This window comes from Pristiophorus japonicus, chromosome 8, assembly GCF_044704955.1.
Source record: "Pristiophorus japonicus isolate sPriJap1 chromosome 8, sPriJap1.hap1, whole genome shotgun sequence".
Classification (NCBI taxonomy): Eukaryota; Metazoa; Chordata; class Chondrichthyes; family Pristiophoridae; genus Pristiophorus; species Pristiophorus japonicus.
This window is the reverse complement of record NC_091984.1, coordinates 124520926-124547306: the sequence shown is the minus strand read 5'-3', so window position 1 is coordinate 124547306 and position 26381 is coordinate 124520926. Positions and strand designations below refer to the sequence as shown.

At 44.8% G+C, this 26381-nt stretch overlaps 1 protein-coding gene across 1 annotated transcript in view; it reads right to left on the bottom strand.

Annotated features, from left to right (window-relative positions):
• The window catches only part of LOC139268741 (uncharacterized protein C1orf21-like), a 242759-nt gene that overhangs the window by 59746 nt on the left and 156632 nt on the right, over positions 1-26381 (bottom strand). Inside the window, exon 3 of the mRNA XM_070887393.1 lies at positions 25282-25418. Within this exon, the coding sequence (XP_070743494.1) occupies positions 25282-25418 (137 nt within the window). The remainder of the gene's footprint in view (positions 1-25281; positions 25419-26381) is intronic.

Genomic DNA, 26381 nt, shown 5'->3' with positions numbered 1-26381 from the left:
ATTAGGAATGCGTGCAATAAAGGTACAGCAGTTATCATGGGCGACTTTAATCTACATATAGATTGGGCTAACCAAACTGATAGCAGTACGGTGGAGGAGGATTTCCTGGAGTGTATTAGGGATGGCTTTCTAGACCAATATGTCGAGGAACCAACTAGAGGGCTGGCCATCCTAGACTAGGTGATGTGTAACGAGAAAGGACTAATTAGCAATCTTGTTGTGCGAGGTCCCTTGGGGAAGAGTGACCATAATATGGTAGAATTCTTTATTAAGATCGAGAGTGACACAGTTAATTCAGAGACTAGGATCTTGAACTTAAGGAACGATAACTTCGATGGTATGAGACGTGAATTGACTAGAATAGACTGGTGAATTATACTTAAAAGGTTGACGGTGGATAGGCAATAGCAAACATTTAAAGATCACATGGATGAACTTCAACAATTGTACATCCCTGTCTGGAGTAAAAATAAAACAGGGAAGGTGGCTCAAGCGTGGCTAACAAGGGAAATTAAGGATAGTGTTAAATCCAAGGAAGAGGCATATAAATTGGCCAGAAAAAGCAGCAAACCTGAGGACTGGGAGAAATTTAGAATTCAGCAGAGGAGGAAAAGGGTTTAATTAGGAGGGGGAAAATAGAGTATGAGAGGAAGCTTGCTGGGAACATAAAAACTGACTGCCAAAGCTTCTATAGATATGTGAAGATAAAAAGATTAGTGAAGACAAACGTAGGTCTCTTGCAGTCAGAATCAGGTGAATTTATAATGGGGAACAAGTAAATGGCAGACCAATTAAACAAATACTTTGGTTCTGTCTTCACGAAGGAAGACACAAATAACTTTCCGGAAATACTAGGGAACCGAGGGTCTAGCAAGAAGGAGGAATTGAAGGATATCCTTTTTAGGCGGGAAATTGTGTTAGGGAAATTGATGGGATCGAGGGCCGATAAATCCCCAGGGCCTGATAGTCTGCATCCCAGAGTACTTAAGGAAGTGGCCCTAGAAATAGTGGATGCATTGGTGATCATTTTCCAACAGTCTATCGACTCTGGATCAGTTCCTATGGACTGGAGGGTAACTAATGTAACACCACTTTTTAAAAAAGGAGGGAGAGAGGAAACGAGGAATTATAGACCGGTTAGCCTGACAGCAGTAGTGGGGAAAATGTTGGAATCAATTATTAAAGATGAAATAGCAGCGCATTTGGAAAGCAGTGACTGGATCGGTCCAAGTCAGCATGGATTTATGAAAGAGAAATCATGCTTGACAAATTTTCTAGAATTTTTTGAGGATGTAACTAGTAGAGTAAACAAGGGAGAGCCAGTGGATGTGGTGTATTTGGACTTTCAAAAGGCTTTTGACAAGGTCCCACACAAGAGATTGGTGTGCAAAATTAAAGCACATGGTATTGGGGGGTAATGTACTGACATGGATAGAGAACTGGTTGACAGATAGGAAGCAGAGAGTCGGGATAAACAGGTCCTTTTCAGAATGGCAGGCAGTGGCTAGTGTGGTACCGCAGGGCTCAGTGGTGGGACCCCAGCTATTTACAATATATATCAATGATTTAGATGAAGGAATTGAGAGTAATATCTCCAAGTTTGCAGATGACACTCAGCTGGGTGGCGGTGTGAGTTGTGAGGAGGATGCTAAGAGGCTGCAGGGTGACTTGGGACAGGTTACGTGAATGGGCAAGTGCATGGCAGATGCAGTATGATGTGGATAAATGTGAGGTTATCCACTTTGGTGGCAAAAACATGAAGGCAGAATATTATCTGAATGGCGGCAGATTAGGAAAAGTTGAGGTGCAATGAGACCTGGGTGTCATGGTACGTCAGTCATTGAAGATTGTCAGGTGCAGCACGTGGTGAAGGCGGCAAATGGCATGTTGGCCTTCATAGCTAGGGGATTTGAGTTTAGGAGCAGGGAGGTCTTGCTGCAACTGTACAGGGCCTTGGTGAGGCCTCACCTGGAATATTGTGTTCAGTTTTGGTCTCCTAATCTGAGGAAGGACGTTATTGCTATTGAGGGAGTACAGCGAAGGTTCACCAGACTGATTCCCGGGATGGCAGGACTGACATATGAGGAGAGACTGGAGTGACTGGGCCTGTATTCACTGGAGTTTAGAAGAATGAGAGGGGATCTCATAGAAACATATAAAATTCTGACAGGACTGGTCAGGTTAGATGCAGGAAGAATGTTCCCGATGTTGGGGGAGTCCAGAACCAGGGGTCACATTCTAAGGATAAAGAGTAAGCCATTTAGGACTGAAATGAGGAGAAACTTCTTTACTCAGAGAGTTGTTAACCTGTGGAATTCTCTTCCGCAGAGAGTTGTTGATGCCAGTTCATTAGATATATTCAAGAGCTAGTTGGATATGACCCTTACAGCTAAAGGGATCAAGGGGTATGGAGAGAAAGCAGGAAAGGGGTTCCGAGGTGAATGATCAACCATGATCTTATAGAATGATGGTGCAGGCTCGAAGGGCCGAATGGCCCACTCCTGCACATATTTTCTATGTTTCTACGTAACCAATTGGATTAAAATCATTTACTGCAAAAAACATTTCAGGGATGTAACCTTTAAACTTGATGTGATTTTAACCACCTTTTCCCAAAAAGACATTCTTTATATTATGTGTAACTGGCAACTTCTTTAAGATTGCAGTGATGCTCCTTGGTGAACCTAAGCGAGCTCTTTACACAAAGTGTGTCCTTATTCTCCTCCCAGCATGGATCCTTATTCCAATGAGAAGAGATACAACTACTTGTCCATCCTCATAGCTCAATAACCTAGAGCAGTGTTTTTTGGTTCCCTTTTCTGAACCCTTTATAGAATGTCATTTTTTTTAATACTGGCAAAATACAATACTTGAGGTCTCACTAATATTGCAGGTTGAACACCTCTTATCCAGAACCCTCGGGACCTAGCCTGTTCCGGGTAAGGGATTTTTCCGGATGAGGGGTGGTCACGTTAAATTGGATGGTACAAGTACTGAGCAAGGGGATATCGGGGCTGGCTGGCCTGGGGCTGGGAGTACGGCAGAGAAATCATGGGGGGTGGAGGCGGGGGGGGGGGGGGGGGGGAGGGCAGTGGATCGCGGGATCAGGCCAGCGATTGCGGGAGTCGGCAATGAGGAAGGACTTCATTTTGTTCATGTTGGAGTTCTGTGTATGTGCCACCTGGTGGCCGGGAATGGTTCTGGACAAGGGGCGGTTCCAGATAAGAGAGTTCTGGATAAGGAAGGTTCAACCTGTATAAAAAGTGTCAATATATTTTACCATGCATGTATTGTATTCTATTTGAACAACCCAATATTTAATTTGTCCTTGCAACCACTGCCACCAACTGATTACACTTTCAATATTTGGTTAACTAGTATGTGCATTCATTTTGTTGCTGATCTACCTCATTTAATTACATACCGTATATTTTATCAAACATAAGAAATAGGAGCAAGAGTCGGCCATACGGCCCCTTGAACCTGCTCCGCCATTCAATAAGATCACAGCTGATCTGATCTTGACCTCAACTCCATTTTCCTGCCTTTTCCCTGTAACCCTCGACTCCTCTGTAGTTCAAGAATCTGACTATCTCAGTCTTGAATATCTTCAATGACTCAGCCTGCATAACTCTCTGGGATACAGAATTCCAAAGATTCACAACCCTCTGAGAGAGGAAATTCCTCCTCATCAGAGGGAAAATAGCTGTTAGAATGGAAAATGAGTAGTGATATATTAACTGTGATTTGATTGTATTTTTAAGTGATAGAAAGTATATATGGGCGACCTCTTATTCTGAAACTATGTCCCCTAGTTCTAGATTCCCCCACGAGGGGAAACATCCTCTCAGCATTTATCTGTCAAGGCCCTCAAAATCTTGTATGTTTCAATAAGATCACCTCTCATTCTTCTAAACTCCAATGAGTACAGGCCCAACCTGCTCATCCTTTCTTCATAAGACAACCCCTTCATTCCAGGAATCAAGCTAGTGAACTTTCTCAGAACTGCCTCCATTGCAAGTATATCAAAAGGCTTATACCTCTTTGGATTAAACTACAGTTTCAATCCGGACAGAGGGAAAATAGCTGTTAGAATGGAAAATGAGTAGTGATATTTTAACTGTGATTCGATTGTATTTTTAAGTGATAGAAAGTATATATAAAACAGCTTGTTGAATTCTAAGATGGTAAGCAAAGCAAACAAATTACACTTGAAGCTCCACGACTGTAGGCTTAACAGGCGGATGTTCCAACACACTCTGCCAAAGGTTTATACCTGCAATTTATCATGCAGCAAGTTTCTGGCAACAGCCAAGCTACCAGGATTAAAGCTGAAGGCAGGCACAAGGTAAAAGGAGGAAAGGTTACCTTGGGCTACTTCCCTGTAGTCAACTGGCTTCAGTTTGACCTGGGAGCAGTCTTCTCGGGTGAGTTCATGTTCCACTCCAGAGACTTGAGAACAAAATTTAGGCTGACACTCCACAGCGCAGTACTGAAGGAGCGCTGTACTGTCAGAGGTGCCATCTTTCGGATGAGATGTTAAACTGAGGACCCGACTACCCTCTCAGGTGGTTGTAAGCAATCACATGGCAGTATTTTGAAGAGGAACAGGGGAGATCTCTCCAGTGTCCTGGCCAATATTCATCTCTCAACCAACACGTAAAAACAGATTATCTGGTCATTTATCTCAATGCTGTTTGTGGGAGCTTGCTGTGCGCAAACTGGCTGCCACGTTTCCTACATTACAACAGTGACTACACTTTAAAAATACATTATTGGCTGTTAAGCGCTTTGGGACGTCCTGAGGTCATGAAAGGTGCTTAATAAATGCAAGTCTTTCTTTTATGAGTGGCCCAAAGGAGACCTAAAAAAGGGGAACCTTTAAATTATCCAAGACATCTCATCCCACAATTATATTTTTCTTAAATCGATAGCAGTCACCATAGGCAACTCAGTTGTTTATTAATAGCTTAATAAAATGCACAGTTTATTTTTTTTTAAACTGGATTTAAATCAACAGCTTTTTTAAAAAATTAGTGCACTGTGAATGCACCAGCCAGCCAACTGTAGCTGAATCCGTGTCAGGCAACTTAACTGATCAGTTTTACATATACATGTATAAAAATTGTTATGCATGTATGTAAACCTCACCAAAATGTAAGACTTGCCACTAGGGGGCACACCTGTGGGTCACTTGTGCACCCTGGGGCAAGCAGGTATAAAAGGTGACTCACCATGCTGCTTTCTCACTCTGGAGTCTGAATAAAGAGACCAAGGTCACAACAGTTTGCGCTTGCGATATAGTCCTGTGGATTTATTCTGAACATAACAAAAATAGTCGCATTTTCTAGATGTTTTCTCAGGGGTGAGGAATCTTTTAGATATTACTTAAAAAAAAATCACCACTAAATTTTTCAAGTAATAGACTGGGACAGTGGGCCACACAACAGGAGTGTAAATTGTTGTGCACCTTTGTGCACTCTTTGGGGCCAAGTTTCGGCCTGAGATGCTCCTGTTTTTTTGGAGCAACTGGTTTAGAATGGAGTATCTTAGAAATTTGAATTCTCGGCATTTAGTTTGCTCCAGTTCTAGTCAGTTAGAACAGTTTCACTTTGGAACAGAATTTTTTTCTCAAAAGGGGGCGTGTCCGGTCACTTACGCCTGTTTTCAAAGTTTCGGCAGTGAAAACTTACTCCAAACTAACTTAGAATGGAGTAAGTGAAGATTTTTGTACGTTCGAAAAAACCTTGTCTACACTTTAGAAAATCAGGCGTACGTTACAAATTAGGCGTAGGGAATGGGGGGGTTTAAAGGGAAGTTTACAAACATTAAACACTTCAGTTTTACAAATAAAGAGCCATCATCAATAATAAATGCTAAATACATCAATAAATCAATCAAAAAAAATTAATAAAAAATAATTTTTTAAAAAAAAATCAATAAATAAAACATTTTCTATTTACCGACTGCAGCACCGGGAGTCCTTCAACAGCGTGCTGGGACAGCCCCCCCAGTGTGTCTCTGTCAGTGTCTCTATCTTGCTGTCTGTCTGTGTGTGTGTCTCTCACTCTCTGTCTGTCAGTGTCTGTGTTTCTGACAGCGAGGGGAGGGGGAGAAGGGGTGTGTGGGGGAGGGGAGATGGGGGGTGGGGGGAGAGGGAGAGAAGTGGGGTGGGGGTGGAGAGGGAGAAGGGGGTTTGGGGGAGGGGGAAATGGGGGTGGGGGGAGGGGGAGAAGGGGGAGGGAGAAGGGGAGGAAGGAGGAGGGAGGCAGAGGGGGGTAGGTTGGGGGAGGAGGGGGGTGGGGTGGGGGGAGGAGAGGAGGGGTGAGGAGAAGGGGGGGAGGAGGAGAGGAGGGGGGAAGAGGGGGAGAAGGGAGAGCGGATGGAGAGAGGATGGAGAGAGGGAAGGAGAGAGGAGGGAGGGAGGGGAGGAGGGAGGGGAGGAGGGAGGGGAGGAGGGAGGGGAGGAGGGAGGGGAGGAGGGAGGGGAGGAGGGAGGGGAGGAGGGAGGGGAGGAGGGAGGGGGGAGGGAGGGAAGGAGAGAGGAGGGAGGGAAGGAAGGAGAGAGGAGGGAGGGAGGGAGGGAAGGAGAGAGGAGGGAGGGAGGGAAGGAGAGAGGAGGGAGGGAAGGAGAGAGGAGGGAGGGAAGGAGAGAGGAGGGAGGGAGGGAAGGAGAGAGGAGGGAGGGAGGGAAGGAGAGAGGAGGGAGGGAGGGAAGGAGGGAGGGAAGAAGGGAGGGTGGAAGGAGAGAGGAGGGAGGGAGGGAAGGAGAGAGGAGGGAGGGAGGGAAGGAGAGAGGAGGGAGGGAGGGAAGGAGAGAGGAGGGAGGGAGGGAAGGAGAGAGGAAGGAGGGAGGGAAGGAGAGAGGAAGGAGGGAGGGAAGGAGAGAGGAGGGAGGGAGGGAAGGAGAGAGGAGGGAAGGAGAGAGGAGGGAGGGAGGGAAGGAGAGAGGAGGGAAGGAGAGAGGAGAGAAGGAGAGAGGAGGGAAGGAGAGAGGAGGGAGGGAGGGTAGGGGAGAGGGGGGGGAAGGGAGGGAAGGAGAGGGGGGGGGGCAAGGGAGAGAAGGAGGCTGAACGGAACGCCGGGCCCAAGACTTCGGGCTGGATTTACAGTCAGGTGGCGTCGGGTCTCGGGGGGCGGGGGGGGGGGGGAAGAGTCGCGATGGTCCGGGGGAGTCGCGGAGGTCCGGGGGAGCAGAGGTCGGGTCGCCGGGAGGGGGGGGGGGAGCAGAGGTCGAGTCGCGGAGGTCCGGGGGGGGTGGGGAGAGAGCAGGGGTCCGGTCGGGTGGGAGGAGCCTTATACACGCAGCCCTAGTGAGGCCATTCGGCCAGGGCTAGGGGCTGCATGCTTCGGGCCCCTCCCACAGTTTTGGGCACCTGGAACTACTGCACACGCGCGCCCACTGTAGCGCGCATGTGCAGAGGTCCCGGCACTGTTTTCAGCGCAGGGACCTGGCTCCGCCCCCTACAGCTCGTGCTGCGCCGCGCCCCGCTCCAGAGGGCCTGCAGGGAGCTGGAGAATAGGTAAGTTTTTTTTCGGCGCACTTTCTGGCGCGAAAAACTGGCGTCCAGGTCCGGGCTGCGCCGTTTTAGGCGCGGCCCTAACTTGGGCCCTTTATTTCATCACATGTGCTTTTATGCTAAAATTTATAAATTTCCAAAATGAAAGAACATTTCTGGATTTTCTTATGCGATATCAATAACAATACAGGGTATCCTATTTTCAGACTTGAATGAATCGTAAGTGACAAATTGACACACACCGAGTTCTTTTCATTAAATTTAAACGACATCCGACATTACCGACAGCGCCCTAGCTTCCATTAGTTCAAAAATCTCACAATAATGGCTTCACACAATACGGCAATACAACCAGGGATCAAAATTCTCATTATGAAGCCAAGAAATTTCAACAAAGCACATTGCATCTGCTGCTGTCAATGTTCAATCCTACGTGGGCTGAATGTCAGGTTAGTATATCGCTCCCTGGTAAACCTAATTCACAAAGAATATAAAGTGCATACATAATTGGTTCAACTTCACTAATCCTTTTATATGGGAAGATTATTAAAGGAAAGAGCTTTGAGTTTCCATCAGGCCAAACATTTAAGAGCAGGAGGTGCAGCAATATGGAAATACTACAATAAAGTAGCTCTGTTAGAAAAAAAATGAAAGCAGCATGTTTCTGATCAGAACAAGCAGCTTTTCAGATGTATGCTACACACAACTGATTAGATTCCCATTGGGAATATTCAATGCTTTAATGGATAGGAGACTTAAAATTAATCTTATGTACAGTAGGTCATTTGGATTTGGAATCCCTAACTGAGTCTGACATCTAAAAAGGGCATAAATGGACTTGAATAAAAATTTTCCGCAACAAGACTTCTAGGGGGCGAGATTGCTCCTCGCTTTTTTTGCCTGGCCTAGATGTCCCGCTCCCAATGCGGAATTGGGCCACACGCCCCTCAAAGGAAGCGGAGTGCTGTCTCCGGCGTTACGCTTCCTTTGAGGGGCGCTCCCGGGGTGATAGCGCAGTGCTGAGTTCAGCGCTACGTGGAACAGGCCAGCATTAAATTTATAGGTCAGATGCGCCACAATGTCCCTCACCTTCCATTAAAGGGGAGGGCCGCTGCGCACTCTGCATGGCCCTTTGGTGGCCGCCAGGACGCGTTAGACCAGACCAGCAGCTTGGCACCCAAAACGGAGATCAGGCGGCCCAGTTGACATAGAAACATAGAAACATAGAAAATAGGTGCAGGAGTAGGCCATTCGGCCCTTCTAGCCTGCACCGCCATTCAATGAGTTCATGGCTGAACATTCAACTTCAGTACCCCATTCCTGCTTTCTCGCCATACCCCTTGATCCCCCTAGCAGTAAGGACCTCATCTAACTCCTTTTTGAATATATTTAGTGAATTGGCCTCAACAACTTTCTGTGGTAGAGAATTCCACAGGTTCACCACTCTCTGGGTGAAGAAGTTCCTCCGCATCTCGGTCCTAAATGGCTTACCCCTTATCCTTAGACTGTGACCCCTGGTTCTGGACTTCCCCAACATTGGGAACATTCTTCCTGCATCTAACCTGTCTAACCCCGTCAGAATTTTATATGTTTCTATGAGGTCCCCTGGCGTAAAAATAAAAAGGGGAAGGTGGCTCAACCGTGGCTATCTAGGGAAATCAGGGATAGTATTAAAGCCAAGGAAGTGGCATACAAATTGGCCAGAAATAGCAGCGAACCTGGGGACTGGGAGAAATTTAGAACTCAGCAGAGGAGGACAAAGGGTTTGATTAGGACAGGGAAAATGGAGTACGAGAAGAAGCTTGCAGGGAACATTAAGGCGGATTGCAAAAGTTTCTATAGGTATGTAAAGAGAAAAAGGTTGGTGAAGACAAACGTAGGTCCCCTGCAGTCAGAATCAGGGGAAGTCATAACGGGGAACAAAGAAATGGCGGATCAATTGAACAAGTACTTTGGTTCGGTATTCACTAAGGAGGATACAAACAACCTTCCGGATATAAAAGGGGTCAGAGGGTCTAGTAAGGAAGAGGAACTGAGGGAAATCTTTATTAGTCGGGAAATTGTGTTGGGGAAATTGATGGGATTGAAGGCAGATAAATCCCCAGGGCCTGATGGACTGCATCCTAGAGTACTTAAGGAGGTGGCCTTGGAAATAGCGGATGCATTGACAGTCATTTTCCAACATTCCATTGACTCTGGATCAGTTCCTATGGAGTGGAGGGTAGCCAATGTAACCCCACTTTTTAAAAAAGGAGGGAGAGAGAAAACAGGGAATTATAGACCGGTCAGCCTGACCTCAGTAGTGGGTAAAATGATGGAATCAATTATTAAGGATGTCATAGCAGTGCATCTGGAAAATGGTGACATGATAGGTCCAAGTCAGCATGGATTTGTGAAAGGGAAATCATGCTTGACAAATCTTCTGGAATTTTTTGAGGATGTTTCCAGTAAAGTGGACAAAGGAGAACCAGTTGATGTGGTATATTTGGACTTTCAGAAGGCTTTCGACAAGGTCCCACACAAGAGATTAATGTGCAAAGTTAAAGCACATGGGATTGGGGGTAGTGTGCTGACGTGGATTGAGAACTGGTTGTCAGACAGGAAGCAAAGAGTAGGAGTAAACGGGTACTTTTCAGAATGGCAGGCAGTGACTAGTGGAGTGCCGCAAGGTTCTGTGCTGGGGCCCCAGCTGTTTACATTGTACATTAATGATTTAGACGAGGGGATTAAATGCAGTATCTCCAAATTTGCGGATGATACTAAGTTGGGTGGCAGTGTGAGCTGCGAGGAGGATGCTATTAGGCTGCAGAGTGACTTGGATAGGTTAGGTGAGTGGGCAAATGCATGGCAGATGAAGTATAATGTGGATAAATGTGAGGTTATCCACTTTGGTGGTAAAAACAGAGAGACAGACTATTATCTGAATGGTGACAGATTAGGAAAAGGGAAGGTGCAACGAGACCTGGGTGTCATGGTACATCAGTCATTGAAGGTTGGCATGCAGGTACAGCAGGCGGTTAAGAAAGCAAATGGCATGTTGGCCTTCATAGCGAGGGGATTTGAATACAGGGGCAGGGAGGTGTTGCTACAGTTGTACAGGGCCTTGGTGAGGCCACACCTGGAGTATTGTGTACAGTTTTGGTCTCCTAACTTGAGGAAGGACATTCTTGCTATTGAGGGAGTGCAGCGAAGGTTCACCAGACTGATTCCCAGGATGGCGGGACTGACCTATCAAGAAAGATTGGATCAATTGGGCTTGTATTCACTGGAGTTCAGAAGAATGAGAGGGGACCTCATAGAAACGTTTAAAATTCTGACGGGTTTAGACAGGTTAGATGCAGAAAGAATGTTCCCAATGTTGGGGAAGTCCAGAACCAGGGGTCACAGTCTGAGGATAAGGGGTAAGCCATTTAGGACCGAGATGAGGAGAAACTTCTTCACCCAGAGAGTGGTGAACCTGTGGAATTCTCTACCACAGAAAGTAGTTGAGGCCAATTCACTAAATATATTCAAAAGGGAGTTAGATGAAGTCCTTACTACTCGGGGGATCAAGGGTTATGGCGAGAAAGCAGGAAGGGGGTACTGAAGTTTCATGTTCAGCCATGAACTCATTGAATGGCGGTGCAGGCTCGAAGGGCTGAATGGCCTGCTCCTGCACCTATTTTCTATGTTTCTATGTTTCTATTCTTCTGAACTCCAGTGAATATAAGCCCAGTTGATCCAGTCTTTCTTGATAGGTCAGTCCCGCCATCCCGGGAATCAGTCTGGTGAACCTTCGCTGCACTCCCTCAATAGCAAGAATGTCCTTCCTCAGGTTAGGAGACCAAAACTGTACACAATACTCCAGGTGTGGCCTCACCAATGCCCTGTACAACTGTAGCAACACCTCCCTGCCCCTGTACTCAAATCCCCTTGCTATGAAGGCCAACATGCCATTTGCTTTCTTAACCGCCTGCTGCACCTGCATGCCAACCTTCAATGACTGATGTACCATGACACCCAGGTCTCTTTGCACCTCCCCTTTTCCTAATCTGTCACCATTCAGATAATAGTCTGTCTCTCTGTTTTTACCACCAAAGTGGATAACCTCACATTTATCCACATTATACTTCATCTGCCATGCATTTGCCCACTCACCTAACCTATCCAAGTCGCTCTGCAGCCTCACAGCATCCTCCTCGCAGCTCACACTGCCACCCAACTTAGTGTCATCCGCAAATTTGGAGATACTACATTTAATCCCCTCATCTAAATCATTAATGTACAGTGTAAACAGCTGGGGCCCCAGCACAGAACCTTGCGGTACCCCACTAGTCACTGCCTGCCATTCTGAAAAGTACCCATTTACTCCTACTCTTTGCTTCCTGTCTGACAACCAGTTCTCAATCCATGTCAGTACACTACCCCCAATCCCATGTGCTCTAACTTTGCACATCAATCTCTTGTGTGGGACCTTGTCGAACGCCTTCTGAAAGTCCAAATATACCACATCAACTGGTTCTCCCTTATCCACTCTACTGGAAACATCCTCAAAAAATTCCAGAAGATTTGTCAAGCATGATTTCCCTTTCACAAATCCATGCTGACTTGGACCTATCATGTCACCTCTTTCCAAATGCACTGCTATGACATCCTTAATAATTGATTCCATCATTTTACCCACTACCGATGTCAGGCTGACCGGTCTATAATTCCCTGTTTTCTCTCTCCCTCCTTTTTTAAAAAGTGGGGTTACATTGGCTACCCTCCACTCCATAGGAACTGATCCAGAGTCAATGGAATGTTGGAAAATGACTGTCAACGCATCCACTATTTCCAAGGCCACCTCCTTAAGTACTCTGGGATGCAGTCCATCAGGCCCTGGGGATTTATCGGCCTTCAATCCCATCAATTTCCCCAACACAATTTCCCGGCTAATAAGGATTTCCCTCAGTTCCTCCTCCTTACTAGACCCCCCGACCCCTTTTATAACCGGAAGGTTGTTCGTGTCCTCCTTCGTGAATACCGAACCAAAGTACTTGTTCAATTGGTCCGCCATTTCTTTGTTCCCCGTTATGACTTCCCCTGATTCTGACTGCAGGGGACCTACATTTGTCTTTACTAACCTTTTTCTCTTTACATATCTATAGAAAGTTTTGCAATCCGTCTTAATGTTCCCTGCAAGCTTCTTCTCATACTCCATTTTCCCTGCCCTAATCAAACCCTTTGTCCTCCTCTGCTGAGTTCTAAATTTCTCCCAGTCCCCAGGTTCGCTGCTATTTCTGGCCAATTTGTATGCCACTTCCTTGGCTTTAATACTATCCCTGATTTCCCTTGATAGCCACGGTTGAGCCACCTTCCCTTTTTTATTTCTATGCCAGACAGGAATGTACAATTGTTGTAGTTCATCCATGCGGTCTCTAAATGTCTGCCATTGCCCATCCACAGTCAACCCCTTAAGTATCATTCGCCAATCCATCTCAGCCAATTCACGCCTCATACCTTCAAAGTTAGCCTTCTTTAAGTTCTGGACCATGGTCTCTGAATTAACTGTTTCATTCTCCATCCTAATGCAGAATTCCACCATATTATGGTCACTCTTCCCCAAGGGGCCTCGCACAACGAGATTGCTAATTAATCCTTTCTCATTACATAACACCCAGTCTAAGATGGCCTCCCCCCTAGTTGGTTCCTCGACATATTGGTCTAAAAAACCATCCCTTATGCACTCCAGAAAATCCTCCTCCACCGTATTGCTTCCAGTTTGGTTAGCCCAATCTATGTGCATGTTAAAGTCACCCATTATAACTGCTGCACCTTTATTGCACGCACCCCTAATTTCCTGTTTGATGCCCTCCCCAACATCACTACTACTGTTTGGAGGTCTGTACACAACTCCCACTAACGTTTTTTGCCCTTTGGTGTTCTGCAGCTCTACCCATATAGATTCCACATCATCCAAGCTAATGTCCTTCCTAACTATTGCCTTAATCTCCTCCTTAACCAGCAATGCTACCCCACCTCCTTTTCCTTTTATTCTATCCTTCCTGAAGGTTGAATACCCCTGGATGTTGAGTTCCCAGCCCTGCTCATCCTGGAGCCACGTCTCCGTAATCCCAATCACATCATATTTGTTAACATCTATTTGCACAGTTAATTCATCCACCTTATTGCGGATACTCCTTGCATTAAGACACAAAGCCTTTAGGCTTGTTTTTTTAACACCCTCTGTCCTTTTAGAATTTTGCTGTACAATGGCCCTTTTTGTTCTTTGCCTTGGGTTTCTCTGCCCTCCACTTTTCCTCATCTCCTTTCTGTCTTTTGTTTTTGCCTCCTTTTTGTTTCCCTCTATCTCCCTGCATTGGTTCCCATCCCCCTGCCATATTAGTTTAACTCCTCCCCAACAGCACTAGCAAACACTCCCCCGAGGACATTGGTTCCGATTCTGCCCAGGTGCAGACCGTCCGGATTGTACTGGTCCCACCTCCCCCAGAACCGGTTCCAATGCCCCAGGAATTTGAATCCCTCCCTGCTGCACCATTGCTCAAGCCACGTATTCATCTGAGCTATCCTGCGATTCCTACTCTGACTAGCACGTGGCACTGGTAGCAATCCCGAGATTACTACTTTTGAGGTCCTACTTTTTAATTTAGCTCCTAGCTCCTTAAATTCATTTCGTAGGAACTCATCCCTTTTTTTACCTATGTCATTGGTACCAACGTGCACCACGACAACTGGCTGTTCTCCCTCCCTTTTTAGAATGTCCTCCACCCGCTCCGAGACAACGGCTGTCATTGTCGGGTCGATCCAAGAGCCGTCCAACAAATAAAGATGGTGGCCTGGAGAGCTAAAGGCCTTCCCTTTAAGGGGTGCCCCGGCAGCGGATGTCCGCTGCGCCAGTCTCGCTGTCCTCAGGGCAATTTCCTCCACGGGGCGGAAAGGGATCGGTGCGGGGCGGTGAGAGCTCGGCACATATGGCGTTGCATGCCGGCCCGGGGTGCTAACCGTGGGGCACGCCGTTGGTGGGACAGTGTCTCCCAAACCTTCGGGGCAATTTCCCAGGAGGCCATAGTGTTCCCCTTCGCCCAGGCGAAAACACCATTGTGCCCCGTTAGCGCCCCCTGCAGGTGCTATAAAAAGGGGCAATTTCGCACCCCTGTGTTTTGATGACCTATGTCTTCCAATGCATTCAATTCAGTCCCAAATTTAATAGCTTGTTCGTTCCAAAACCATTTGGGGATTGATTATTAAATATATTAAATGCAACAATGCACCAATTCCTGCTGCTAGTGAAGCACAACCAAGGGATGAAACTCCGAAATCTATACTGTTCCAAAAAATCAACACTGTGTTAGCGCTACACAGTCTGGACTAAGTCACTGAACTTAATGCCTTATGCCGCATTTGAATACATCACATATCGCAAGAAAATGACGTTTGCAGTAAATTTATAGCCAATTTTAAAACTCAATTGCCTACTCTGATTTGCATCTGGAGCAGAAACTGCACCAGTTTAAAACGATCAGTGGATCAGTGTAATTTGAATCGCATTAATGTAAACAGCATCATTTATATAGCTTCCTCTTTACTTTCTACCCTTGAACTGGACTATAATACACGTATCAAACTGGTAACGTTATAATGTCTGCAACATGTTCAGAACCAAGGCCGTAAACATCGTGAGATTACATTATGTAACTGAGGTTTCCAAAAACAAAATGTTTACTTGTACTGCTGGGTGTTTTTATTGCAGATCAAATGAATGAGGTACAAATATTGTGTTCATGCTTTAGTGAAATCCTAGTGACAGCACTGGACATAGGATGTGAGGATGCCCACTCCAAGTTGGGGAGAGATGCAGCAAAGCAGGGTGGAGGGGGGAGTTGGGAAAAAGAATGTTAGAATATGGGGCCGAAGATTATAGTTCACAACTTCCTGTTATTACTGGATCATGTCACTAATACCTACATACAGAAAACGGTTATCCTGGCATTCCACTTTAAGGGAACCCCCCTCCCACCCCCAGTTTCTGACTATGAATTAATATGTGGCAATAAATTGGGGTAAAAGAGATAAAAGGACGGAATGTGTGAAATATGTGTGGCGTTTTGGTTCGATCGGTCCTTCAATTTTTTTGACACACATATAAGAAATGGCAAGAAGAATGATCAAATTTGAATTGTTGAATGATTCTGGTTTATCAATGCCATGGAATAATTGACAGGAAATGTGTGCGTACAAAGGATACAACAAATGATGGAACAAGATGTGTCAACTTATACATTCAGCCATTAATTACAGAAATAAACCTGTGGTTATGTACTCCAAATATGTAAGTATTTATTTCACGGTCCAGCCACTAAATCAAACAAATGTCTACCTATCCAGCAGAACAAATGAGCTCATCCTCATTTTATTAAAGGTAGGCAAAGTTTTTTTCCCTGCTTTCTGCTGTTATCCTGACCTGCTTCAACAACAGAGATAATAGAACATAGAGAGGACTGTCACTCCTCCAAAGGACATTTCACATTTTTAACAACAGCAAAACCTTATGTTTATATAGCATCTTTAACGTAATAAAACGTCCCAAGGCGCTGACAGGAGTGTTATCAAAAAACAAAATTTGACACCGAGCCATATAAGGAGATGTTAGGGCAGATGACCAAAAGCGTGGTCAAAGAGGTAGGTTTTAAGACGTGACTTCAGGGAGAAAAGAGAAATAGAGGCTGAGAGATTTAGGGAGGGAATTCCAGAGCCTAGGATCTCGGCAGCTGCAGGCATGGCCACCAATGGTGGAGCAATTACAATCAGGGACAGATTGTAATCCCTGAAGAGGCCAGAATTGGCGGATTGCAAATATCGCAGGGGATTATAGGGCTGGAGGAGATGAAAGAGATAGGGAGGGGTGAGGTGAGGCTATGGACGCCCTCCTGTGTTCTAGGAGCCTTGCTAGACCAAAGTCAGTTAGAACCTGGGCTCAGACAGGAGAAATACACCCTCATTATCCAGGAGTAGGATTGTCCATCAGTCTGGATAATTGGGATCAGTACTTGGCTTTGTGAATATCCACAAAGCAGAATCCAGTGGTTTAACCTGGGATTAAAGATAAAATACAATTGCATCAAAAAGTATGGTATTTCAATATCACATACCTCAGTTTTGAAAACAGGTTTGTCCTGTTATCAGTCTACTTTCTTTCAAAGTCTCTTAAACTTGTCCATTTATCAACGATTTTAGTCCCCACTCCCTCTTATTTTCTATTTCCTGCTCAACAACCTCTATTCCTTTCGGTAAAGTATGCAAGACATTCTTGCACATGAAGGATACCATAAGGGCAAGATTATTTTTGTTGAGAAGTTTAAAATACGCATGGCTTGAAATATCATTCATTTTTCATTTTTAACTGAGAATGGTTATCATGGTTAAAATTGAATAAAATATCTTTGTTTTGATACCAAGATGCTTTGGGAAAAAGAACTGTATTTAAACCAGTACACTTTAATGAACGATTTGCTTCTAATGCGACACTCTAAATTATTTTTTTTTCCCTCTACCAGTGACAGAGCTGTAATCACTGGTACTATTGTACTGAATAGCTCAAAATGCTCTTTACAGACACAACCCGAATTTGGAAGGATATAATTGTTAATTGTAGTGAGATTTTATGTTCACATTCAAGTGGGTACAGCACAAAAAAATTACACTTCACTGAAATCGTTACAAAATCACAGTCAGTTAACTGAGAGTCCAAAACTGCCTTTTTAAGCAACATGATATACATATAGGGTTGAAATTCCTCTGTGTGCTTCTTTTAGAGTGCTGGTTCCTGTGTGTGTACCAGTTTACTGATGTTGTTAAGCTAGCTTTACAACTTTACTAAAATAGCCCACAGGAACTTGATGGCAAATGTGTTACAATCAGTGAGCTAAAATTAGTTCCGAGAGGAATTTCAACCCCACATTTATTAAATGGAAGTATCAACCCTTTGCAGCTTTTAAATATGCATCCCACCACACTTTTGTAAACACCATTACAAATATAGAAGACTCATTTACAAAATGAAGCAAACCACAGGCAGTTCTAATTCACAGTAATGCCCAAATAAGCTCCTTGTTATGGTGCACAAATTCTACTGTTGGACCCAACTGTAAAATCAACATCGTAGTATTTGCCAGAGGCATACATACAAGCACTTATGTCAACAAGTTCAACAATGCAATATAGGTACAACACCCATGTAATGAGAATAATGCTGGGCAGACTGCTTCAGGAAGATATGGGCTCATAATTTACTAGAATTTAAGACGAAAGCAAGGTAAAAGAAAATTAAGTCCGTGGTAACTCCGAATCACAAAAGAAGAGTTGGATCAAATCTGAAAATTCTTCTAAAAAGTCTCCTGCTGCATCAAGATTCACTCTTTAGACATTGTGTTTTGTTCTTGTACAATCCGAAAGCCCAACCACCCAATACTTTCACCAAAAAATGTCCAGCCCATCAATTATCCATTATCAAGCAAACTCCACCTTTTATATTCTTCCAACTGAACCTTCTACAACACTGAGGCCCCAGGTTTCGCCATGATTTGCTCCTGATTTTTAGGAGCAACTGGTGTAAAACGGAGTATCTTAGAAATTGGAATTCTTGCCATTTAGTTTGCTCCAGTTCTAGTCAGTTAGAACAGTTTCACTTTGGAACAGAATTTTTTTTTCAAAAGGGGGCGTGTCCGGCCACTTACGCCTGTTTTCAAAGTTTCGGCAGTGAAAACTTACTCCAAACTAACTTAGAATGGAGTAAGTGGAGATTTTTGTACGCTCGAAAAAACCTTGTCTACACTTTAGAAAATCAGGCGTAGATTACAAATTAGGCGTAGGGAATGGGGGGGGGGGGGTTTAAAGGGAAGTTTACAAACATTAAACACTTCAGTTTTACAAATAAAGAGCCATCATCAATAATAAATGATAAATACATCAATAAATCAACCAATAAATCAATCAAAAAAAATTAAGAAGAAATAATTTTAAAAAAATCAATAAATAAAACATTTTCTACTTACCGACTGCAACACCGGGAGCCCTCTAACAGCGTGCTGGGATGACCCCCCCACAGTGTGTCTCTGTCAGTGTCTCTATCTCTCTGTCTGTCTGTGTCTCTCATTCTCTGACTTCAGTGTCTGTGTTTTTGACAGCGAGGGGAGGGGGAGGAGGGGGGTAGAGGGAGAGAGGGGGGGAGCAGAGGGAGAGAGCAGAGGGAGAGAGGGGGGAGCAGAGGGAGAGAGGGGGAGAAAGGGGAGGGAAGGGGGAGAAAGGGGAGGGAAGGGGGAGAAAGGGGAGGGAAGGAGGAGGAGGAGGAGGAGAAGGGGGAGGGGGAGGAGGAGGAGGAGGAGAAGGGGGAGGACGGGGACGAGGGGAGGAGGAGAAGGGGGAGGGGGGAGATGGGGGGGAAAGGAGATGGGTGAAAGGAGATGGGGGGGGAAGGAGATGGGGGGGAAGGAGATGGGGGGGGAAAGGAGATGGGGGGGGAAAGGAGATGGGGGGGGAAAGGAGATGGGGGGGGAAAGGAGATGGGGGGGAAAAAGGAGATGGGGGGGGAAAGGAGATGGGGGGGGAAAGGAGATGGGGGGGGAAAGGAGATGGGGGGGGAAAGGAGATGGGGGGGGGAAAGGAGATGGGGGGGGAAGGAGATGGGGGGGGAAGGAGATGGGGGGGAAAGGAGATGGGGGGGAAAGGAGATGGGGGGGAAAGGATATGGGGGGGAAAGGATATGGGGGGGGGAAAGGAGATGGGGGGGGGGAAAGGAGATGGGGGGGGAGAAAGGAGATGGGGGGGGAGAAAGGAGATGGGGGGGGAGAAAGGAGATGGGGGGGGAGAAAGGAGATGGGGGGGGAGAAAGGAGATGGGGGGGGAAAGGAGATGGGGGGGGGAAAGGAGATGGGGGGGGGAAAGGAGATGGAAAGGGATGGGGGGGGGAAAGGAGATGGGGGGGGAAGGAGATGGGGGGCAGCAGGAGAAGAGGGAGACTTGCTCAGGCCTTGTCCTTCCCTCTCCAACTTTCCTTTCCCCTCCAACTGTCCTTTCAGGGCCCGTCCCCAGCACCAGATTTACAGGTAGGTGGCGTTGGGTCGGGTCGGGATCGCGGGTCGGGTCGGGGGGAGCATGGGTCGGTGGGGTGGTGAGAGGGAGGTCGGTTCGGTTCGGGTCGAGAGGAGGGAGGTCAGGTCGGGGGGAGGGAGGTCAGGTCGGGTCCAGTCCCGGGGGGTCAGGTCGGGTCCGGGGGCGGGGAAGCGGGAGTCGGGTCGGTGTCGGGTCCGGTCCAGGGGCGGGAAGCGGGAGTCGAGTCGGGTCAGGAGGAAGCAGGAGCTGGGCGTGGGAGGAGCCTTATTCACGCAGCCCCAGTGAGGCCATTCGGCCAGGGCTAGGGGCTGCGTGCTTCGGCCCCTCCCACACAGTTTTGGACGCCTGGAGCTACTGCACATGCGCGCCCACTGTAGCGTGCATGTGCAGAGGTCCCGGCACTGTTTTCAGCGCAGGGACCTGGCTCCGCCCCCTACAGCTTGTGCTGCGCTGCGCCGAGGGCCAGAGGACCTGCAGGGAGCTGGAGAATCTGGAAGTTTTTTTTAGGCGCACTTTGTGGCGCGAAAAACTGGCGTCCGGGTCGGGACTGCGCCGTTCTAGGCGCGGCTCGAAACTTGGGCCCTGAATTTCTAGAGCTCGTGTGAACGAAGTCTTTCCCCCAGCCCTACAATCCTCTGAGATCTCTGCATTTCTCCAATTCTGGCCTATTAGACACCCCCGATTTTAATCGCACTGCCATTGGCGGCCGTACCTTCAGCCTAGGCCCGAAAGATCTGGAATTTCCTCCCTAAACCTTTCTGCCTCTCCTTAAAACTTATCTCTTTGACCAAGCTTTTGGTCACCTGTCCCAACATCTCTTTATGTGACTCGGTGTCAAATGTTGTCTAATAGCAGTCCTGTGAAGTTTTTACGACTACTTGCGGTATATAAATGCAAGTTGTTGTTGGAATGGATATCTTTGTGGTGGGAGGGGTGGGGGGGTAAGAAAAGCCAATTGAAGCAGTGCCTTGCCTCAAATTGCTTTAGTGCCATTCTCCTAGTCAATCTCTTACTGCCAAAATAATCTGTGTAACACATTTGAAGATTTATTATTCACATGGATTCTTTCAACTGATTAGACTGATCTTGGACCAAAGCATGATTAATATCACCACCTCACAAAATGGAGCCTGGTCAAACTGAGGTAAGAAGTCCAAGCTACAAGAAAGAGTCCAATTCTGTCATCAAGACGATATACATTGGCCTATGTTCCACTTGCCTGTTATTGTTACAGTACAGACTGTTTTTTTTGGAAGGTTTTTTTTAAACTCAAGGGGCCGAAAATTCCGGCCTCGCCGGGTACGTACGGACCCAGTTAGGCCTCACAAAAGCCGGTTTTTGAGGCGCAATGTGCATGCGCCGAAAACCAGCTTTTTCGATCTGTCAAAATTTCTCTTGACAGATCCTCCGCATCCCTGGGAGAAGGACATCTGCGCGAGAGAGATTGGGCTATTGCTGAACTCATGCCCAGCAAATGTCCTTCAAACTTTTTACGTCTGGTAAAAGCAGTTTTAAAACATATCAAAAATAAAGTTAAACATTCATTTTTATATTTAAAACTATGTCCATTAAGGTACGTTTATTTTTAACACTATTAAAACATTTTTAAAAATCCCCCAAAAGTATATTTTTATTTCTAAAACATTTAATTTCAATTAATTTTAAATATGTGAGGTATTTTATTTCATTATTGGGCTGTGTTTCGGTGTTTTAGGGGTTTATTCTCATTGATAGTAATGGGAACTTGCACAAACAGAGTTCCCATTTTTATCAATGAGAATACTGCATCGTGATTGGTGGTCCAGGCCCACGTGACTCCAGCTTGTATGTACAAGTACGTACGTACCTGAAAGACATCTTCCCAGCAAATCTAAGCTTCCGACCGCAATCGTAGGTTGCTCCGGGACCACCAGGCACTTTCGCAGCTTTTTTTACGGGTCGGATGCGTTCTATGAAGGAAGCCTTCGACCGCAATTTTCCCTCCAAGATATTTTTGTGTTCAACATCTCAAACCACTCTTCTAGGTGTGCCATTGCCCTCTACATCCCAAGGAATGCTTTCACTTTCCGAGATACCTCAGGAAATTTATGGTGTGCCCAGCTATTAAACCCTCTTCACTTTACTTTGGTTTACTCATTTCTATCACTTGCTCTTATGATGTTCTGTGATTTCTGAAGGCAACAGATTTATGAAGTAACATAGGAAATGAACAGTAGCCGTGATACACAATATTTTATACCAGTTAGAAACTAAATAGAAGATACCAAATAGACCATCGCACTAAACATTAATGTACAGAATGTTCTTAGATGGTGATTCTCTTCCTCTCCTGCTCACAGCAGCAGCAGAAACCACCTGGCTTAATTATCTCTCTCCAAAGGTTTCGGGCAGACTCATCAATTTAAACGTAGAGATAAAACACGGGAACAGGTCAATCAGCCTAACCAGTCTGTGTCTAACCCTGGGAGTGAATTCCACAGCCTCACAACTCTATGTACAGCAGTTTATCTTTGCTCTCCATGTTCTAAATTTCTTACATTCAATTTTATGTCTTTATAGCCCCTTGGTCTGGACCCCTCAACTGGAAACAGCCTGCTTCTATCTACCCGTCCCATCCTTTCATAATTTTAACCACTTCTATATCGCCCCACATAGTGAGTTCTTCCAATGAAAAAGCCCCAATTTAATTTTTTTTTTTTAAACAGACTTTCTTCTGATTCATAATTCCTAATTATCAGGCAATATCCCACTGTATCTGCATTGTACCTTCTCTAAAGTTTTAATATCCTTCCATAGTAGGAGCCAACAGTACTCTAACTGACGTCTTAAGGTTTTATATAGGTTCTACATTACCTCATGACTGTAACAGTCTATACCTTGTGAATTCTATAATTTATTTTACAGTCTTATCAACCTGAGGTGATGCCTTAATGTCCTGTGAACCTGTCCACGCCACCCGAAGTCCCTCTGCTCTTTCATCGCATCGAGTCTATTTCCAATCAGAGTATAATTACTGCTGTTATTTTTTTTAAAACTAAATGCATCACTTCACATTTACTGAATTCTATCTGCCACCTCTTAGCCCATTCACCTCTCTTATCAATATCCCTTGATGGTCTCCTTTCGCTTTCTAAAATATTGACTGTATTTTGGTATCATCTACAAATTTCAACACCACTCTTTCTCGGCCTATACCCAAATCATTGATAAACACAGTGAACAGAAGTGGCCCCAGAAGTGAACCCTGTGGGAAACCACTATCCATTAATCATCTCTAGTAATCTCTCAAGTGGTACCTTGTCACAGGCTTTCTGAAACCCCATTTACACTACATGCACTATGTCTGCTTTCCTCCTCAAGGAATTCTACAAGGTTTGTCAGCACAATCGCCCCTTTCGAAATCCGTTCTCTTTAAAGATCAAATTACTACAGTTCTAGACAAAGACTAAAATTTACCCTACCACAGATGTTAATCTAACTGGCCTATAATAACCCGATTTAGCTCGGTGTTCCTTTTTAAAAATGGGAACTACTTGACCACTCTCCAGCACACATTCAGTAGAATCCTGAAATATTATTTCTAAGGCCTTTACAATTTCCCCTCTAATCTCCCTCGGAATCCTAAGACTTATTCTGTCAAGTCCTGATATTGTGCCTTCCTTTAACCTAATCACTTTATCTAAAACTTTGCTTTTATCCATAGTATCAATCGTCTCGCTCTCAGCCACTTTAGGGGTTATCTCCTCCATCAGCCTTCTCTTTAGAAAAGACTGATGTGAAGTACTTAACAAAACTCTCTCTCATCTTGTGATCATCTACTAACTGACAATCCTCTTCTGTCAGGGGTCCACCTCATTTTTAATAATTGTATTTTTATTGATATACATGGAAAATACTGTTTCTTTTGATGATAGCTTTACTCATCCCTATTTTCGCCGCTTATTCTCTGATATTCTCCTTTAGTTTTTCATTATTCTTATAAACTCAAAGTCCCTCTTCAATTTTAATTGGAGTCCAACCTCTTTATGTACCCATGGCAAACCCAAAATGCTAGTAGTTTTCTTCTTTTTTGATGGAATATATTTATTCTGTACTTTTACAATCTCTTATAAAAACATCCCACTATTGCTCTGCAGGCCTGTGTACCAATGTCACCTCAGTAACCACGTTCCTCATCTTTCTAAATTCCTCCCTAAGCTGATCTAGTTTTTGCACTTTCTTTTCTAGTTGGACCTCAGACCTCATCATGTTGTGTTTACTAATTCTAAGGTAATCTGAAAAAACCCCACCAAAAACAGTCCCAATACTTCTCTCTTGCCACATCCACATGAATCGCGAAAATAAAAAAATAAAAAGACAATCACAATTACCTTAGGTAGACATTCCTTCCATCACTGCGGCCGCTACAGCTGGAACCGTCCCCTTTCACAGGCAGTCCCACTGCGGGGCACTACAGTTTGAGCGAGTATCAAATATCTAGCCGGTGTCGCAACCAGGGGCGTTGAACACCGGTTCGCCTCTCCCGGGCGGTATTGCTCCGCGCCCCTACAAACCTGCCATTGAATGTGTCGACGGGGCACTGGAAGCTGGCCGACCGCCCGGAAATGCTTTCCGCCGCCATTAGCGCCCCTCCGGGGCAAAAACAGAGGCGGCAACAGACCGAAAATCCAGCCCATAAAATTTTCCTAATTATCTATAACAACTTGCATTTATGTAGTGTGTTTAACATACTCACACAGCTCTTTCTAGAGGCAGAAGGAAAAAAATGGATTACTGACCAAAGAAGATATTAGGTGACAAAAACTGGGTCAAAGAATTTTAAAGTCGGTTTAAAAGGAAAATGGAGAAGCGGAGGCGCGCACGTGTGTGTGTGTGTGTAAGGGGAGATCCCACATGGTCAAATCGACAACTGACACTGCCTGTGTTCAGAAATGAAAGGAAGCTAATTTGATAAAGTAACAGGGCGCACTTGGTGCCCATGAAGCAGCACAAGGAGGAACCAATACCTACAGGAGCAAAGTAAAAAAATTGGTAGAAAAGGGAAGTATATTCGAAAATCTCTTGTAATCAGATTTGGTGGTGGTAAGTCTTGTTTCCCATTTGAACACAGACTGTAGTTTTATTTCCAGTATCATAATAGATTGCTTTCAGCAGTTGATTGTGTGAAAATTTGCAAGATAAGTGACATTAAAACTGCATAAATCGTTTGTATATCCAAATTGTGACACGATTATTTACACATACTGTATTAAAATTAATGATTACAAGTGATACATTTATTTATAAGAATTCATTATTTCCCAAATAGAATTTATGCTCCAATCAATTTAGCAGACCTTTAGTTCTTGGTGGGAGGTCATCTGTTGTACATTACAATGATGAGAGATTTAGGAATCCCAAAATGGATTACTTACAGTGGATACAAGATCCACCTTGGGCTTCTGCTGTGAAACAATAGTTAATTTCACCTGGTTTGAGATATCAGAAGCCAGGATTAACTAGCTTGGACCATCCAAAGCCAAAGACCCGATATCTCATCAGCAATGACAAGGAAATAATTAGTCCTTCAGAGAACTGGTTCTGTGTCTTTTTCTTGACTGCTTTACACTACTTTTGGCTTAGAATTACTGTAACACTGGCCCTGGTTTCAAAAAGGCAACATTATTCTTACTAGGTTCTCTTGGTTCCTGGCAGCAACTTTCTGTTCATCTTCATGACCAGCATGTCCTTTCTCAGACCAATCGGATTCTTCCCGGTTGACATTCTTCATGTATTTCACCTCTTCAACTGTTCTAATCCTGAACTCCTCTGTAAAATGGTAAGAGCAGAATTAGGAAGAGAACCAACGATGGATTAAAACAAAGGCAACCTGGGACACGAGGAGCAAGAGTTTCAAAAACAATAGTTTATTAAAATAGCAGAATTTATTTTCATGAAACGGCATTGTACTTAAGTAAATAAACCTTATTAATACTGGATGGATTCATGTCAATTTGTGACAGTCAACAGATCGTTTTGTATGTGCAACGGTCACCACTAGTTAAAAAAATTCATGCACAGGCATCTTCCACCCCCTCAATTGGAGTTCAGGACTGGAACATTGGGTCCTTCATCAAAATACCTGTGAACTTGTGGAAGTAAGTCATCCTCGTTCGAGGGATCAACTATGACAAATCAATAAGATACTGATTGTCACATTTCAGGATTTCTATACCACCTTGGTGTAATAACATGTTAAAAGTACGACTACTGAGCAGCAGAGCTGGGAGATACAGATTGAGATTCAAACAAGATGTCTGAACCTTTGTGTTGCAGACAATGAAAGATGATTTAACATTCTAGTGACGGTTCACACTCATTGCTGCTGCAACAACTGCATTCATTTGAAGTCCGCATGGGTGATTGCCAAGTTAGGTGCTGGATTTCGCTCTTTGGTTGATCTGATAACTGGATTAGTTGTAGTCTATTACTACTACACTACACTCACACTAGATTGGTGGCTACGAAACACAGGTTAGAGTTTTCACGGATTAGATACTAATATATATGAAAGAGCATCCAGCAAAATATTAAACAACCCTGTGATGGTTAAATTACCTTTCAAAAGAAATGTCTGGATAAAAAAAACAGTTATCTAGTTCCCTGATTACAGGTGAGACATGTTTCATTGGTTCAGTTTTCTCATTCCATCTTCAGTATCAACAGAACGTCTTTCTGAAGCAGACAGTTAAATGTGAGTCTTCCATCTGATTGCAAGAAGTGTGGAGCTTT